Below are 20,526 nucleotides of genomic sequence, written 5' to 3'. Positions count from 1 at the left end.
GTAATGGGATCTCTCATATATGCTATGGTTTATTCACGTCGAGATTTATCATATGCAGTCAGTGCAGTTAGCAGATACATGACGAATCCCGGTAAAGAACATTAGAAAACAGTTCAGTGGATTTTAAGATACTTATGAGGTATTACTGATGTTTTCTTACTGTTTGGAAGAACTAGAGATGAAGTCATTGGGTATGTTGATGTTGATTTTGTTGGAGACCTTGATAGAAGAAGATCTCTCACAGGTTATGTCTTTACGATCGGAGGTTGTACAATCAGTTGAAAAGCCACTTTTTAAACTACAGTCGCTTTGACTACCACTAAAGTTGAGTACATGGCGATTACTAGGGCTTGTAAAAAAGCTATTTGGTTGAAGGGACTCTTTAGTGAATCAATGAAGACCTTCAAATCAGTACAGTATTTTGTGACAGTCAGAGTGCCATCTTCCTTACAAAAGATCAAATGTTTTATGAGAGAACAAAACACATTGATGTTCGGTATCATTTTGTTCGTGATATTATTGCTCGTGGTGATATTGTTGTTAGCAAAATTAGTACTCATGAAAATCCTACAGATATGATGACTAAGTCACTTCTTATAACCAAGTTTGAGCATTTTTAGACTTGGTTGGTGTTCATTGTTAAATTTAAACCCTTAAGGGGTTTTATGGAAGAGGTGAAAAACTTGTTCGTTGAGAATTTGTGTCAAGGTGGATATTTTTAGAGTTTTGTGACCCAAATTCTAAGAGATTGCTTGCAAGTCAAGTGAAACAAAATATATCTTCTTTCTAGAAGATTTAATATTTATGAGTATAATATATTTAGCATTTATTAGCATAATATATTTGACTTTGATTAGAATTAGGTTTTTTCAACCAATAAATAGACGTAGCCGAAACTCCTATTATAATCATTCGAATTTGACATAGTGAATTTTCTTCTCCTCTGTCTGTGGTTTTTTTCTCGAAAGGGTTTCCACGTAAAAATCTGTGTGTTCTTTATTTTTATTTCTCTTTTTCTTTGCAATATATTGTCATTACCGACATTCTAGTTTTGCAGAATATTTGGTGAAAGTGGTGCAGTTGTTACGGAGAATATTGAATATGCTTTACCTCAAATAAGAGCTAAATTGAAAAATTTTGATTGGAAGGATATTTATAATATGGATGAAACAGGCTTATTTTATCGTTTGCAAGCAGATTATTGACTGGCTACAAAGCAATTAGAAGAATGAAAAAAGGACAAGGAAAGACTTATTGTTGCAGTTTGTTGCAATGGGGATGGTTCCGATAAAGTGCCTCTTTGGGTTATTGGTATATTTGCTAATCCTAGATACTTTAAACATGTGAATATTGACAATCTTAGCTGTCATTATCGAGCCATCAAAAAAGCATGGATGACTGGATTACTTTTTCAAGATTTTGTTCGCTGGTTTGGTGCTAGAATGACTGGTAGAAAGGTGTTGCTTATAGTAGACAATTGCCCAGCCCATCCCAAGGTTATTGAACATTGAATTATTCTTTTTCCTCGAAATTCAACATTAAAAATTCAACCATGTGATGCTGGAATTATTAAAGCAATTAAGATTTATTATCAGCGTTGCTTTTATTTTAGCATCTTTAAAGGTTACGAGAAAGGAGAAATAAATCCTGAAAACATTAATGTATTGGATGCAATCCATTTTATTAATGTTGCTTGGAATATTGATGTGAAGCCTACAATTATTGCAAATTATTTTCGACTTTGCAAAATTCAATTCAAGGAGGATATGCCTCTCGAACAAGAAATTGATGATGTTGAAGGCATTCATAAATTAAAAAAAGTAATTTCTAATTTACACTATAGAAATGCAATGGATGTTGAGTGGATTTTGAATTATCCAAGTGAAAATGAATCTTTGGTGGAGTCAACTTTGGATGAAAAAATTATTCAAGGAGTAATGGATGTGCCAGCTGATGACGAGCAAGATCCAGATGAGAGTAGTGTTTTACCACATGTTTCTCCAAAAAAAAGGCTTTTCTAGCTGTGGATACCTTGAAGAATTATTTAATACAACACAAGAAGAATATACCAGATTAGGTTTATGCCCTTTTAAAAGTTAAAGATGAAATTGTATTTGATCCACACCCAAAGAAGAAGCAGTTAACTATATATACATATTTTAGCAAATAATAAAATTGAAACCAATAAGAGTTGTCTAGAAAGCACTTTAGTTTTATGTATTGTATATAAAATTTTCAGTATATTTAATAAATTATTATTTTATATTTTCATTGGGCCTTTAAGGATTTTTCTAAAAATTATTATATTATGCGTTTAGCGAGGTTATTATTTTATCCCCTTGGCCCAAGTCGGGATCAAAAAATTATTATTTAACTGAGATTATTAATTTATAGAATATTGATTTATCGAGGTTTTACTGCATTCATTTTATGAGAAAAATTTAACCGTTAAATATATATTAATATGAAAAATATTTTAAACTGATATAATAGAGATATCAAATCTATTCATAATTCTACATGCATTACAAGTGCAAATATTTTAACAAATTCAATGATTAGATTGTTACAATATTATTAAATTGTTAATTGTAATATTTTAAAAACTAAATTTTTTATTATGTCAATTTTATAACAGTTAGAATATATTTTTATCATAATTATTAATGAAATTAAAATAAAAACGTAATTAATTAAAAATTATTTTATAATTTTTAATTAAATTAAAAAGAGAAACGCAATTAATTGAATAATCATAAATTTTTGTTTTAGCATAATTTGATCATCTCCCGAGATCACTAATTGAAACGTTGGCCGACAAATATATCTAAAAAACAGAAACACTGACAAAATTATTAATTAATTTCGTATAATAATAGTTTTAACAAAAATGATCTGTCGAATTTCGGGAAAACTGAAATCAAGCTTATTTAAGATACATATGGCAGATCTTGAAACTAACTATTTAATAATACAAATATACATTAAAAAAACGATGAACTTCAATCAAGTACTTGATAATCTAATAATTGAGCTCCATCTTCTAGATCCACTGTCGTCGTTGGTGTTTATAAAGTTAGAGATCCTTCTCGTCCATGGAGTCACCAAAAACAACCAAGCTAGCTTCTGCAGAGAATTTGAGGAAATTGGAAGCTCATACTTCTCAATATCAATGGCAGCTCTTCTTATCCTCATTCACTTGGCAACTCTGCTAAACTCGAGTTTAGCAGTTAGGAAACCCCTTGGAACTCAAACGAACATCGGGACCGAGTTCATCAGGACCTCATGCGGTACAACGACCGACCCTGGCCTGTGTATGACCACATTCTCAGGCTATGCATCCGAAATCCAAGCTAGCCCCAAATTGTTGGCCCGGACTGCGCTTTCTGTCTCGCTTAATACAACGCGTTCTGTTTCAACGGTCATCGTAAAACTCTCCAAAAGCCACGGCCTAAAGCCTAAAGAGATTGCAGCTATCCGTGATTGCGTGGAAGAGTTAAAGGACTCAGTGGATGAGCTGAAACGAGCTTGTGATGAAATGGGTTCTGGTGGAGGTAAAAGCTTTCAGCTTCGAATGAGTGATATACAAACATGGGTGAACGCTGCTTTGACTGATGAGGACACTTGCATGGACGGCTTCTCTGGAAAGTACATCAACGGGAATCTCAAAACTACCTGAGGAGACAAATTGTGAAAGTTGCACATCTGATAAGTATTGCCTTGGCTTTTGTCAGTCACTAACAGTAAGTCTTAATTAGTTAAGGGTCTGTTTGATTGCCAGTAAAATGTTTTCCGTAAAATGATTTCTGGAAAATGTTTTACTTTTTTGTAAAATGATTTACTGGAAAATATTTTTTGGTGTTTGATTGAATCTGTGTAAAATATTTTCTGTTGTTTGGCAGATTTCCTGAAAATATTTTTCGAAAAAGTTATTTTTACATATATTAATATATATTAATAAATTTTTATATTTTAAATTATTTTTACATATATTGCAATGATTTATTGATAATAATACTCAATTATTAAGCTACAATATTAATCGTTATAAATTGAAAAAAACGACTATCAAATAAATCATTTGTAATTGTGTTAAAAAAACAAGTATTGAATAATTAAAAAAAAGTTACTGGAAAATCGATAAACAGAAGCAATTTTCTACCGAAAATGAAGGAAGGAATAAAGGAGGCGATAGAGAGGAGAGCATGGAAAATTCTTACGGAAATTGAAAGGGTAAGACGTTTTCCCTAAAATGTAACCTATTTTCCCTTGTTTTGGGGTTCATTTTCCAAATGAAAAATATTTTCCGCCAATCAAACGCTGAAAAAGTTGGAAATGATTTTTCGGAAAATCAATTCTGTCAATCAAACAGACCCTAAGGGTCATTTTCCTTTAATGAAAACTTTTGTGGTCAAAAGCCATGATGATGATTATTGGATGAAGAATTTGTTGACATTTTTTTCCTCTAATTTTTGGCTTAAAAATGTTTAACTATTTCGTATATTTTTAGAGTTCATATATATTTTTATATTTTTATGTCTACTTTTATAATTTTTCAATTTTAGATTAAACATTTTTGTAATATTTGAACGTAGTTTATATGTTTGATAGATGTTTATATTTTGGCACATTATTAGTGGAGTTTTTAGACTTTACAAACATGATTGAAGGGTTGACAAATGTTCTATAAAAATATAATAAAATAATAAAAAAATAAATATTTTAAAAAAGAGACACATGTAAAATAAAAAAATACTAATAATTTACAAAATACTAACCTTTTTAATAATTCTAAGAGGGTCTCGCTTCAAAGCATTAGCAAGATTGGTTGTTGATGATGAAAAGAGAAGTCCAAATAAAGTGAATATTTAAACAAAGTGAATCCATCCTATCCTATCATAACAAGGGGTAAAAGTATTATCGAGGTTTTTATGTTAGGAGTCGGATTATATTTTGCCATCTTTACAAAAAAAAAAAGGATAAATTAACCTTATACGTTAGATCAAAGAGTATACATGTTTTTCCTTTAAAAATTCTATTAATTTTTACTACTAAAATGATGACATGACTGATGAAGCAAGTAGGCAGCGGCACGTGACATGTCACGTATACCTTACGTTAAGATTTTTTTTGGTTCATTTTCTTTATTTATGGATTCTAGAATTTTTATTTGGAACTGTAAATGTGCAAAAAAAACATCTGTGCTTCCATATTTTGAAGGAATACATCAGAGAATGTAAGGCAGACATCGTTATATTTTATTGGAAACGAGAATAAGTGGACAAAAGGCAGATAAAGTCATTGAAAAGGTGAGATTACAATTCTCTCATCAGGTTTAGGTGAAATGGTTCTCAGATGGTCTATGGGTATCATGGAAACCCTCGATCAGTATAGAAATAATCTGGAACCATTCTCAGTTAATTCATATGAAGGTTTCAGCTATAGGTAAAGATCAGTTTTTTTTTCTTACTACGGTGTATGGGACCCCACGGAAGGTGAAACGGAAAAGATTATTTGCAGAATTGAATGTAGTGACATCAACCATATCCCACCCGTGGCTATTGACGGGTGACTTCAATGCAATATTGTTGTCTAATGAACGAAAGAAAAGGGGTCGACGAAGCTACCTATCATTTACGAGCTATTCTAATCCTTTGTGTTTGATAATAACTTAAAAGGATCTGGGATTTGAGGGACCACAGCTCACATGGAATCTTGAAACGATTTTGACACGGTTGGATCGGGCATTGAGCAATTTTCAGTGGGAAGCTAGATTTCCTGAAACTACAGCCATTCACATGCAGCGTTAATTCGGACCATCTCCCGCTTTTCGTTTGGAGTAATCGACCTGAGAATCAATGTGCGACTTTGCCTTTTGATTCATTACAAGTTGGTTAGTGCATGAGAATTTTCATTCCCTTGTTGAGACTAATTGGTCTATTTAGTGGTCGTTCTATTTGATACAGTGCAGGAATTTATGAATGTAGCAAGATTATGGGATAGAGAAGTGTATGGGAACATAACCGGCAAGAAAAAGCAACTTGTGGGTTGGCTAAAATGAGTTCAATTAGCTTTAGAGAAATACCAGAATAAGAACCTTATCCGGCTTGAAATAAACTGAGAATTGAGTTGGAGACTATGTTGGATTATGAGGAGCTACTTTGACAACAGAAGTCGAAATGAAATTGGATAATTGATGTAGATTATAACACGAAATTTTCCATAGTCGAGCTACATTCAGTTGATGCTAAAACTACGGATAATAGGCAGTGCTATAATGAAGTTAAGTTACAGGCAACTGCCGTGTCCTATTTCGAAAAGTTGTGCGCGGTGGAGGGTTCATGTAGGGGATTGTATCCAATTCGTGGGTTATCCCCACCATTAGAAAGTGGGAATTGAGAAGTCTTAGGATATTATTATGCGATATTATCTTTTAGTAATTTAATTCTTACGTAACTACTACTGTATAGATATATATACACCCTTAAGGTCTATCAATAAAATTCAAGAGATTACATTATTCTTGTCATGGCATATGAGCAAGGTTTTCGATATAATTTTTTTCTTTCATCATTCTAAATTGTTGGCGGCAAGACTTCTCCACCACCACCTAAAATTGAACCTAGCTCTCCATTTTTCTTGGGTCCTCAAGATTGACCCAATGACTTTATTACTCCTATTCGATTAAAGCTCAACAATTTCGATGATTGGGCTTATGTTATTCGTGTTGCTTTGTCTTCTCGGTCCAGATTTGGATTTCTTGATGGTACCATTACAAATCTTGCTCCCTCTTGCTTGAAGGATGATCGGGTTACCATCCATTGTATGCTTGTGTCCGAGAATCTCAATACTATCGACTAGGAGGTAAGATCGATGCTTTCCAATTATGATAATGTGAAAACTTTGTGGGATGATTTACATGAATGTTTTTTCATTTTCAACGATCCATGTTTTCAACAAATAAAAATAGATATTAGTTGTTGTGAGCCAATCAAGACTATGAGTGTTGCAATTTATTTCAGTAAATTAAAAGTTTTGTAACACCCCTTACTCGACACGATCGTCGGACCTGAATAATAAGATGTTATGACAAATTTTAACAAATTATTATATATATACACTTTACAAAACAAAATCTCAATTCCTAATCATCAAATCACATACAATCAAACATACTGAAAATTTGAAATATGCATGCACCTAATTGAGACATTTAAGCATGAAAAAAGATTGAAGTGAGAAATTTCAAAGTTTAAAGGTTAATATTGAAATCCATAGTTAGTATTGTTACAAAATCGATACCTTTTCAAAAATTGATACCAAAATTCAATTTTGTTTTCTTGGCAAAACAAGGGTGTCAATATTTACTTTATGGTATCGATATTATATGAAAAAGTATCGATACTCAAATAAAAATCAATATCATTTTGGCATTTTTCTTTGTTTTAAAACTGTTCATTTGGTTAAGTATCAATGCCAAATGTAAAAATATTGATGCTTGAGTTCCGAAATGGTAAAAACTACTTTTTAAAATATGCACTTATGCTAAAAACTTTCCTAAATTCAAATAAAATACCTAAACATCAATAAAGACATGCAAATCATCATCTAAACATGTTATCCATGTACAACTCAATTCAATACGTCAAAATCTAAACCAAATATATATCCTTAAGATCAACCAACCTAAATAATCAGTCATTAAGCCATTAAGGTACCTCAACATGAACAACTAAGCATTTAATTTCATTTATAAAGCATACACCAAAGCATTATCATCTATTGAGATCAAACCAGATATTAACTATTATTCCCACAACTGTGCATTAACCAAAAACTCATCTAGCATAACAACTCAACTGTTTAATCATCATGTATATCACCAAATTACTTTAACAAAACATTTTCAAAATGATCATTCCTATCAACCACACAAATATACACAATACTTATAAACTTAGAAACTCAAATACCATCAAGACACAAAATGAGCACTGTAACACCCCATACCTGACCTAGGCGACAAAGCTAAATCTGAAGAGTTACATCGAAAATCACTCAAAACATAACTTTCGAATCTTAGTTTAGAAATCTTTCCAAGCAACCCAGAATTTAACAAGCACAACACGTAGTACGTAATCTAGTATCTTGAACATCATATGTCTTGAAACTATTGGAAACGAGTCAATGATAGTAATAATAATAAAGCTAAAAAGTAGTACGACCGAGTTCCCGATCCACCAACTCGATCAAGTCGATGGCTTACCTATAATTCAGTCGACAGAAGAATTGAATTAATGATCCTTTTATGAAATAACTATATGTTCAAATAGATTTAGGTTAGAATCAGTAAAGTCCCGAATTCGAGTTCCGAACGAAAATAGACCCAAAAGTTGAATCATTCAGTTTAACAGATCAAAATAGTTCGGACAAACAGTAAGCTAGATTATTCTTAGATACAAAGCATATCAGAATGGAAGTAATTTTTCTATCCCCGCCCACTACACACCATCTTCAATCGACCCAACACACCATACAGGGTATTGAATACCTATCCAACCCTGCACACCACATAGTGTTGGTAAGACACGTTCTGATAATTGCAGATTGGTTGCCGAATCAGAATACAGATACCAATGATTTAGCCACTATCTCATAATAGACTACTTCATCATTTGCTCAATTTCCCACCCAATGCAGATGCAAATTTCAATAATAGCAATTACAGAGGCCTATACAACCATTCAAATAAAGTTTATACTCATACAAAATAAATCAATATCATTAACTATTATGCAGATTTTCAGTACTCAGTCTCAGATCACTGATTAACAGGTTATACAATTTAATTTAGTTCATACGGACCCAATAAAAGGCTTATAGTCGCGTCAAGCAATGCTTGTGGCCCGAGGGAAAAATTCCAAATATTGGTCCATACGCCTGTATGGTTTCACATGGCCTGAATAACTGGGCTGTGTGGTTCTACACGGCCATGTGAGGACACACGCCTGTGTCACTTGCCCGTGTGGTCTTAATGTACAAATAGTATGTTACATGGCGTAGACACACGCCCGTGTCCTTGGCCCATGTTGTTCTAGTGTATAAACAGTGTGTTACATGGCCTGAACACACGCTCGTGTCCTTAGCCAATGTGGACCCTGCACAAAACATATCCATACATAGTCTAGACACACACCCGTGTCTCTAGTCCGTGTGTCCCTAATTTGTGAACAGTGAGTTACACGGTCTGCCACACGACCATGTAGCATCGAAGCTATGTTTTTCGGTGTTTGAATTTTACAAAAAGTTAGGTTTTCAGAATGCACTTATTGTATTTTTGACGATGAAATAACGCAGAGAAGTCCCGTAACCTAAAATGACCATGCAATGTCCAATTAAACGACTTAATTGAAAATTTTCACATAGTTCCACACTTAACAAACTAAGTCGAAAACCTCAACATGAAACTTCTAATGAAAACTAACACTTACCAAAGAATCAAATGAGTTAACTCGAATTAAAGCGCGAGAGAACTCTACCTTAGGTATCTATGCCTAAAAGAAAACCATCGATCACTTAACAAAGAATTCAAATACAACAACAATAAATTATCCAATTTGAACACGTGAACAGAACCAATAGACATTTTGCGGAATAGAAAGGAATGATGTTCCAATTGACACGACAGACATCATCAACCCCCAATCACATACAGTTGCAACTTATCAAAGCCAAATGGAAGGAAAAAGAAAATTAGAAACAAAGAAAATGAAAAGAATAAGGAAGAAGAAGAAAAATGAAAAAGAAATGGGAATGTAACAAATGTTTTACTAAAACGAATAACCAAAATCATGACGGTCAGAAAATATTTCTTATCGCACGTGCTATGACTCGAACACAGGACCAGATAGAATATAAAAGCTTAACCATCAAACCAGCAAACTCATTCTTGACATAAATTTACACAAAATTAAACTTAATTCAATAGATCAGGGATAGGGATTCAGTCAAAATAAAATAGTACGATTTTTCAAACAAGTGACTTGAACCCTTGACCTCAAACACATAAACAAAGCACTTAACCATAGATATAATTATGACAAAATTATATAGCAAACAATCAATATTTTGGGGCGTTACAACTCTCTGCCCCTAAAAGAAATTTTGTCTTCGAAATAACCTGAGTCAAACAAATAAGGATATTGCTGACAAATGGAATCTTTAGGTTCCCAAGCGGCTTTCTCGGCGTCGTGATTTTGCCACAATACCTTAACCAGAGGGACAGTTTATTCCTCAATACATTGACTTCTCGGTCTAAAACCCCAACAGGCTCCTTTTAAAAAGTCAGATCCAGTCGAAGCTCGATTTCTTAAACAGGAACGATGTGTGACAGATCAGACCGATACTGCTTCAACATCGAGACATGGAACACATTTTGAATTCAATCCAACTCAGGAGGTAATTCTAGCTTATGAGTAACAAGTCTAACTCGTTTTAAAATGCGGTAAGGTCAAATGAACCTCTGGCTCAACTTGCCTTTACGTCTAAACCGGAGAACATTTTTCCACGAAGACACTTCCTCCACGGAGACACTTTCAAAAACACCCGATCACCTATAGAAAACTCGATATCTTTTCTCCTTAAATTTGTATAAGGTTTCTATCGGTTAGAAGTAGTCTTAAGTCGATCTCGGATCAATTTCACACTATTCTCGGTTGCATAAACTAGCTCGGGACCTAAAGCCCGAAATTTACCTGACTCAGTCCAACACAAAGGAGTACATCACTTATGACCATACAGAGCCTCATAAGGTGCCATTTGAATACTAGATTGGAAGTTGGTGTTGTATGCAAATTCAGCCAACGGTAAATAATCCTTCTAACTGCCCCGGAAGTCAATCACACAACCCTGAAGCATATCTTTTAGAATCTGAATAACCCATTTAGACTGTCCATTTGTCTGAGGGTGATACACTGTACTGAAATCTAATCGAGTGCCTAGTGCCTCGTGAAGTTTTTTGACAACTGAAAAGTAAAACGCGGATCTCTGTATGAAATAATTGAGACTAGAACTCCATGTAGTCTAACGATTTCAAAAACATACAGTTTAACAAGCTTCTACAATGAGTAACCTATCTTGATAGGAAGAAAATGAGCCAACTTGGTCAATTGATCAACGATAACCCAAACCGTATATTTCTTAGTGGGTTTTCAAAGCAATCCAATAACAAAGTCCATCATTACACGCTCCCACTTCCATAGAGGAATCTTAATTGGCTGAAGCAACCCAGAAGGAAATTGATGCTCTACCTTAAACTTTAGACACGCCAGACAATGAGATACAAAGGTAGCCACTTCCCATTTTAGACCAAGCCACCAGTATAGTTCTCGGAGGTCCCGATACATTTTATTTCCAGTAGGATGTATAGCATAAGGGCTACTATGAGTCTCCTGTAGAATCGATCACCTCAATTATTTGTCATTAGGCATACAAATTCGACCCCTGAAACCAAAAATTCGTCGCTGTTCAAACTAAAATCAAAAGTTTCACTAAGCCAATATGACGCAGGCACCAAACTAAAGACTCATCACTTAGCTATTTATCACGAATTTGATCAACCCAACTTGGTTTAACTTGCAATTTAGCTAGAAGACTTCCATCATCAATCAAACTTAAGCAAGCAAACATCACTCTCAGATCTGACATTACTCTATGGCTGAAAGCATTGGCCACTACATTGGCTTTGCCGGGATGAAACTCTATTATGCAATCATAATCGTTAAGCAATTCAACCTATCTCTGTTGCCTAAGATTTAACACCTTTTGAGTTAACAAATATTTGAGGCTCTTGTGGTCGGTGTAAATGATACACCTCTCACCATACACGTTGTGCCTCCAAATTTTTAGAGCAAACACGACTACAACTAGCTCCAGATCCTATGTAGGAAGTTGTCCTTCTGCGTCTTAAGTTGTCGAGACGTATAAGCTACAACTTTATCATTCTACATCCGAACACATCCCAGATCGATGTGTGATGTATCACTCTAAACCACAAACTCCCGACCCAATTTGGGCTAAATTAAAATAAGAGCTTGTGTCAAAATTGACTTGATCTTTTCGAAACTTGCTGCTTACCAGACCACACAAACGGGGTGTTCTTACATAATAGCTTAGTCTCCTATCAGAGGAAATCCTTCAACAAACCTCTGATAATAACCTGTTAGACCTAGAAAGCTACAAAGTTCAGACACATTCTTCAGTTGTTTCCACTCGACCACTATATTAATTTTCTTGGGATCAACCTAAATCCCTTCGGCAGTCATAACATGCCCCAGAAAAGAAACTTTCTGCAACCAAAACTCATACTTGCTAAAATTAGCATATAGTTGTTTTTCTCGGAGTGCTTGCAGAATTATACGAAGATGCTCGTCGTGCTCAATCTCAGTCTTAGAACAAATCAAGATGTCATCAATAAAACTATAAAAAACTAATCTAGATATGACTGAAATACTCAATTCATTAAATCCATGAATACAACTAAGGAATTCGTCAAACTAAACGACATAACCAATAACTCATAATGTCCTTAACGAGTCTTGAAGACAATCTTGTACACATTAGTCTCTTTAGCTTTGAACTGGTGGTACCAAAATAGAGGTCAATCTTAGAGAAAATAGATGCTCTACGGAATTGATCGAATAAATCGTCGATCCTCGGTAGCGGATACTTATTCTTTATTGTCAACTTGTTTAGCTGACGGTAATCTATACACATTCTCATCATACCATATTTCTTTTTAATAAAGAATACCGGTGCTCCCCTCAATCGAGAAGTTCTTGGAGCTGAGCTTTTAGCTCCGCAAGTTCTTTCGGTACCATGCGATAGGGTGCAATGGACACAGAAGCAGTACCATGTAATAGATCAATACCGAACTCAACTTCCCTATCTGGAGGTACTCTTGAAAATTCCCTAGAAAATACATCTGGAAAGTCCCTAACAGTATGAATATCCTTTATAGAAAGTTATGCAGGTATAGAATCAGACACAAAAGCAAGGTATGCCTCGCTACCTTTCCGAACTAGCTTCTCAGCTACAAGGGCGGAGGTTATGTTGGACAGGTAATCTCAACGCTCACTAATCATAACAATCTCACTATTTTCATCATTTCTCAGAATAACTTTCTTATAGGCATAGTCTAGACTAACTCGATGTTTTACGAGCCAATCAATTCCCAGAATCAGATCAAACTCACCAAAAGGCAACTCCATTAAGTTAGCCAAAAATACCACACCCTGAGTCTCTAGTGAAACCTGTCTATATACCTTATCAACTCGAACCGTTTGACCTAGAGGACTAATCATAGAAAACTCCCAAGTAATATTCTTAATACATATATTGAGGTTTATAGAAACAATAGTAGCTATGTATGAGTGAGTAGATCTAATATCAATCAAAGTAAAATATGAAACAGAATGAATAAAGAACGTACTTGCTATAACTTTGGCATCATCTCTGTCCTTACGGCATCTTACTGCATAGATCAGTACAGGCTATTGTGCCTCAGTCTGACCCGCACCTTTACCTAGTGTTCTTTGACCCCTACCAGAACTGTTACCACCCATGACCATCCCACGGCCCCTAGGTGGTTGTTAAGCTACTCTCAGAGGCTAAACGAGACCTAGAGCTAGATTCCATGTCGCAATAGGTACCTGAACTAGTCGACGAGGACAATCTCGAACACAAAACTCCATCGATCCACAGCGAAGGTAAGCTCCAAATTTCCTCCAGCACTTGCCCGGATGGCGCCTCCCACAGTTACTACAAAGTTGAATCTCAGTCGCTGCAGCTGGTGCATCGATCCTTGGAGGCCCGTCATACCTAAACTATATTTTAGGACACTGTCTAAAACTAGAAGAACCCTAATCTCTCTAACTTTACAATAACTTCTCTCTCGATCTCACCTCTCGCACTCATCGCATTTCACTTCCTCCGCTATCTTAGTCTTATCAACCAAGGCTGAAATACCTTCTCCTCTAAAGAGCTATCAGAACTCGCAGATCATAACACAAGCCTTCTTCGAACCTCACACATTTATCGTAATCAGATGCTACCAAAGCACGAGCATACCTGCTCAATCTAAAAAATTTAGCCTCACACTCGGCTATGGATCTCTCACTCTACACTAGACTCATAAATTCACTTCGGTGAGCCTCCACGTAACTCGTCCCTACATACCTACTATGGAAGCTATTCTTAAAGTAGTCCTAATTAACCTGTCTGAGCATAGCACCTTGCTCTACAATCAACCACCACTGATAGGCATTATCCCGGAGTAGAGATACAACATCCTTCAATTTTTGAACGGGAGTGCAATCAATATCAATCATAATACACTCAGTGGCCTCTAACCAATACTCAGCCACAATAGGGGCAACTCTAATCATGCCTCTAAATAACTTAAAATTTTTTGACCATAGTCACTCAATAATTAACCTTCAGCCTTCAGATCCAGAATAAGTCTCAGCGACCCTTTCTAATGCTCGAGTCATAGCTTGACACAGTGCGTCATCTCTAGCTGTTAGAGTCTAAGACCCCGTCTCAGTAGTAGGAGTACCAACAGTCTTATTAGTATCCAAATTAGGCATACTACCCATAGAGGATGACTGTGCTTAAACTCCTCCACACTTAACCAGACAATAGTTCAATCATTACAGTGCCTCAACAAATCATAATAACACTTATAGGTTTAGTGTCAGAGACTCAGTCTTTTATGAAATTCGGTTCTAGAATGACTCAGATAGCTTGTTTGCTTTTAAATATCTTTTTTTTCTTAACACAAAAATAGGAGCCCAAAACACAGCCTGGGTGTTGTAAACCTGGCTCTGATACCACTAAATGTAACACCCATACCTGACCTAGACGACCAAGCCAAATCTGGAGAGTTACATCGAAAATCACTCAAAACATAACTTTTGAATCTTAGTTTAGAAATCTTTCCAAGCAACCCAGAATTTAACAAGCACAACATGTAGTATGTAATCTAGTATCTTAATGCGTAGGAGGACTCTACCTTTGGTATCTATGCCTAAAAGAAAACCAACTATCACTTAACAAAGAATTCAAGTGCAACAACAGAAAAATATCCAATTTGAACACGTGAACAAAACCAACAGAAATTTTGTGGAATAGAAATGAATGACGACAAAACTTACTCCATTACATTCCAATCGACGCGACAGATAGCGTGATCCCCTAACCACACACAATTGTAACTTATCAAAGCCAAACAGAAGGAAAAAGAAAATTAGAAACAGAGAAAATGAAAAGAATAAGGAAGAAAGAAAAAAAAAGAGCAACGTAACTAACGTTTTACTAAAATCAATAACAAAAATTCTGATGGTTAATAAAATATTTCTCATCACACGTACCGCGACTCGAACACAAGACCAGATAGAATACAGAAGCTTAACCATCGAACCAACAGGCTCATTCTTGACACAAATTTACACAGAATTAAAATTAAGTTGATAGATCTGGGATAGGGATTCAGTCAAAATAAAATAGCAGGATCTTTCAAAAGAGCGACTCAAACCCTTGACCTCAAACACATAAATGATTAACTTAACCACAAATATAGAGACTTAATTACAATAAAATTTTACAGCCAACAATAAAATTTTTAGGGTGTTACAAGCATTACATATATATAACATCCTAAGAGCATGCCAAGATCAAAAGAACATTCCACCGACAGTGGGGTTTGGAATGGTTGTTAAATACTGAGTAGACTATTGAACAGATAAGTACCTAACCTACGCATAGAAAATAAAACTGTACACTGAGTATAACTCAATGGTATTTCTATAATTCGAACATAGAATTAAAATACAATATATTTATATGCTTAAGTTAAAATAAATGATGCTATGCAATATTATCTCAATCATTGTTCAATTCATTTCATGCTTAATTAAACATCATTCAGTAAATACATATCCATTCACTACTTTAATTTCCAATTCACATTTTATTCCATATTTCATTCTATTCTATCACATTTGCTATTCAATAGCATTTCCATTTTCCAATCATTACCATATCAAGTCATTATCTCGAGTCTACAGTTTACTTCTCCTATTAACATGACTTGGAATCGGACACAGATATTTGGATCCAACCAACACACAAAGTTTGGCACCTAGTGTCTGACGGATAAACCATAGAAAAGAATTGTACCTTGTGCTAGCCAATAAAACTGACAAATTGGATGCCCAACACTTCTTCACACGTAGTCGAAAAACCCTGAACTCTTCCAATCCTATGGCATGCAAATTATATTGATAGATGTCAAAAGTAACAAGTTTTAGTCTTATTCTTAATGAGTTTTTAGGTGATTATTCGATGTTAATGGTAAATTTTATACTCCTAATAATTTAAATTCATGTTTTTATACCTAGGAGAGCATTTGGGAGCAAAAGAAGCGAAAAATAAGCGAAAACTAGAAAATAAGAGAAAGTTATAGGAGCCACTCAAGCTGGACCATTCCATACGGGATGGCACACGACCATGTGCCAGGCCATATCAATTTTTCTAATTACACTTTGAACAATAGAAAAACACTATTTTTAGGGTTTTTCGGGTAGTCTGAGACCTATATATGACAAAAATAAGAAGATAGGAGTGGGTCGTCATAGAATACTCAAGAAAACAACATGAAAAACACCATTGAAGTTGATTCTGAAGTAGATTTCCATCAAGATTGAAGACTCCTAGTTGATTTCTTAGGAGATTAGAATGAGTTTCTTTATTTCTTTCAGTTGTACTGTCTTTAGGATTTTTATTTGCAAGCATGAACTAATTTTTAACTACCTAGGGAGATGAACCCTATGATGAATTATGTCATTTGATTTTTATTTTACGCAATAAATACTTATATCTTGTTCTCAATTATGTGTGCTTAATTCTTGGTTTGATATTTATAGGTTATTGATCCATGTTTGATGTGTTTAAATCAGAGGAGGAAGAGACCCTGTTTAAGAGTAGATCTAATGTAATTGAGTGGAGTTGCATGCAATCCTAGAAATAGGACTACATAAATCTACCGGATTAGAGTCAAATCTAATAGGGGAATCTATAAATCGAGTTAATGCGATAATAAGGGTTTTAATTAGAAAAAACTTTCAATTAATCAACCTAGAGTTAGTTGCTCTTATTCTTGAAGAGAGATATTAACATAATTTAGGAATTTCTACGGATCAAGATACTAAGTGAAGAAATTGCATAATTTAGATTGATAATGACAGATGAAATCTAGATGAATTCTTTCCTGGGTATTTTTCGCTTCTTGGTTGTTTAATGAATGGCAATAAAAATAAATATAGAAAAGTGTATGATAAAATATATTGGAATTTTGTGATTCTTTTATTAGAGGATGCATGTCCGACTTTTGGTCTGGTTTGCACAATCATGTATTGTATTTCTACAACTTCAAAAATTTATTGCGGAGATTCACTATCTTCATATTAACTCATGCTAGGTATGGAGCGTTTGGGTTATAGAATCACTTACGATGCCCATCAGAAATTCTGGAGACTGATTAGATTGAGTAGAGAAATGACCAAGTATTTCAGAGAAAGAAATTTTATATATTTTTATAAAAAAAATCTCATATGACGCTATCTTAATGGTTAAAGTAAACAAATGTTTTTTTAAGTGTGTTAAAAATAGACTAAATTAAAACTATTAATAAAAGAATACTTTAAGTATCAAAATAGGGCGAAAAAGAAATTTAAGAACTAAACTAGTAAACGAGTATACTTTAGAGGTCAAATTGTGAATTAAAAAAAAATTTGTTCAAAAAATATAGTATTTGTGAATGTGATCAGTACAAAAAGATGATCAATGAGTATTATAAAGAGGATAAGAACAAAGAAACAAGAAAAAGAAGAACTAAACAACAAAATAGAAAGCAAGAATGCGTTATCTCAATATCCTACAAATCACGTTTAAGTGGTACCTAGGCTCACCTATCATAGATAAAAGAACTTCCAAGCCCAATGTCAAACCTTATAATCAGTTTTAACCCCTTTCCCCTTGTGTGTTGACAACATTACTATTGGAATTGATTTCTTTTCTATAAATTAGTAAGATTAATAAAAAATTAAAAATTTCATCATACGCATATGCTTGTGGAAACCACATATTTTAAATATTAATTTGCATTTAAAAATAACATAAAATAAATAATAAAATTTATGATTTGAAACTAATTAATAATAACACATGAAATATTTACGATATTAAAATAACATAAAATAGATTAAAATGTAAGTAAAACAAAATTTAAACACATGAATACATCATATTAAGATTAGTAAATGAATACAATTATTTATCATTGTAGTGCTATCAATCCTAAGTTGATATCGAGTTAGTTTGTGACACCACCTTTGTCACACCCTAAAAATTGGGTTATTAGACCGGGTTAAGTCTTGGGTTCGAGTTAGATATCGAAATTAGGGTCATAATAATTAATTAAAATAATAATCAAGTTAGTAAATATATATTAGCATGTATTAAATTGAAACAAATTTTAAATTAGAGGTCCAATGTGAAAATAAGGAGTTTTAATTGAAATGAGATTTGTTAGAAAAAGAGATAGAATAGGAAGGGGCCTTAAGGGAAATAAACCAATTTTTGAAAATTTGTTGGCTATATAAGAACACCCATATCCCTTCCCTCCATGTTTTCTACTCATTTGAAAATTTTCATTAGATCCAAATTAGGAGTTTTCTCTAAAAATTCTCTCAACCATCCTAATTTTCTAAGCATCCAAACACATTTTTCTTCCCCAATTTCAAAAGAAACTCATGTTTTCTCTTTCATTTTTCTATAATTTCTTAACACATGTTTGCTCAATCGATCCAAATCTAGTAGAATTCTTCAAATCAAAGGTAATTATCTGATTTCCTATAGTACCATAGATTATATGTGGTTTTAATTTGAGTTTTTATAGATCTAATCAATAATTCATGAGATCTATCTATTTGAAGCTTGTTTTTACTTGAAAATGGAAGATCTTATAATTGTGAGCTAAGTGTTGTTTAAAAACTCTTTTAAACTCATATTGATCAAATTAAAAGATTTTTAATCTTGATTTAACAAATATTTAATGAATTTGAATGGATCGAATGATTTCTTTTCTATGTGATTGAAAAACAAACGTGATTTTTCCAGAAAATAAATATTAGTGTAATTGAATGAATTAGCAGTATAGATTTGTAATTAAACATTAAGTATGATGTTAGAAAGTAGGAAATAAGGATTAAATTGAGTGAGAGTGAAGAAATTAGAGTATCGAAGATGTGTGAGACAAGCTCGCTAGTGAAGTGTGAATGGCGAGATGCTAGGTAGTTAGGAAGGTCATTTTACTTTAAATTGAGATGTTTGTGTGTGTTGTTATGCAAAACATCAGACAACAAAGGAGCTTCCTCGAGTAAGGACAAAGGCAAGAAGAAGCTTACCTAGGCTCGGCAAAGCAGAGAAGCTATAATAGGTTAGTGCAATACATGCTACAGTTGCACACAGGTCACGTAGTAATGGTGAGCTTTGGTAGACCAGCCACTTGACCTAAGTTTCTAGAGTAAGTTTCTAGAGATGTTTTATTTATGCGAGTTATGTATTGTGAAATTTTATGCTATGTGTGAACCATGATATGCAAGCTTTTTAATTGCGAGCTATACTATGTGCGAGCTCTGCCGAATTGCAAGCTATATTAATTGCAAATTGTGATATGTTGGCATTATGAACCCTTGAAACCGTTGGATATCATTGTCATGTCATAGGATTGTGAGTACTCACCTTTATTATTGTAATAAGGCATTGTATCCCAAAGATAGCATTGGAGAGACAAGGGAATGTAGAGCTTAGCTCCATTCACTGAAGATAGCATGGTGTGTTTGCAGAGTGTTAACACTCGTGCTAAACTTATTAGAGATAGCACAGGACTCTTTGAGTCAATTGGTGTGTTTAGAGATCCATTTATCTAATGCATATGATTTATGAATATGTTTCACAGTCACAAATTGTCAATATATCAATATGATGTGCTATGAGTATGTTATTCATGTGAGCTATTATGTCATGCTACCTATAATAATATGCGAACGATTATAGTATGCTCACTTTTAACCTGATTGATATGTTCACTTGTAGCATGTTTTGTGCACTCACTAAGCTTCAATAAGCTCTCACTCCTTATTTCACTATACAGAAAAGTAGCTCGTGAGACAGTTAAGAAGTGGGGCTTTCTAGTGATCCATTGCAAGGCAAACTTCCTAAGTATGTATCGTGTTTTTCAACCCCAAATAGTAAAGGCAATGTGGGACTATTCCAGAGGACTAGTTTAGAATTAGTATTAGATTTTAAATAAACTTGATGGGTTGTAAATGGACATTACAGACTATTTAATTTTTGGATTTTGGAAATTTTATAAATTGTTGGATGAATGTTTGAATGCTTAAATTG

At 33.9% G+C, this 20,526-nt stretch overlaps 1 protein-coding gene across 1 annotated transcript; it reads left to right on the top strand.

Moving 5' to 3' along the window:
• Nucleotides 1-3,000: 3,000 nt before the first annotated feature.
• Nucleotides 3,001-3,778, top strand: LOC107931290 (21 kDa protein). The gene has a single exon (XM_041098611.1). The coding sequence runs from the start codon at nt 3,173-3,175 to the stop codon at nt 3,677-3,679; it is 507 nt and encodes a 168-aa protein (XP_040954545.1). The 5' UTR covers nt 3,001-3,172; the 3' UTR covers nt 3,680-3,778.
• Nucleotides 3,779-20,526: the final 16,748 nt, after the last annotated feature.

Source organism: Gossypium hirsutum, chromosome D08 (genome assembly GCF_007990345.1).
Source record: "Gossypium hirsutum isolate 1008001.06 chromosome D08, Gossypium_hirsutum_v2.1, whole genome shotgun sequence".
In the NCBI taxonomy this organism is placed as follows: Eukaryota; Viridiplantae; Streptophyta; class Magnoliopsida; order Malvales; family Malvaceae; genus Gossypium; species Gossypium hirsutum.
Note: the sequence above shows the minus strand (reverse complement) of the source record. Positions and strands in the feature narration are given on the sequence as shown.

Coding starts and splice junctions, on each gene's coding strand:
- LOC107931290 (XM_041098611.1), top strand. CDS start 3,173: ATGGCAGCTCTTCTTATCCTCATTCACTTGGCAACTCTGCTAAACTCG.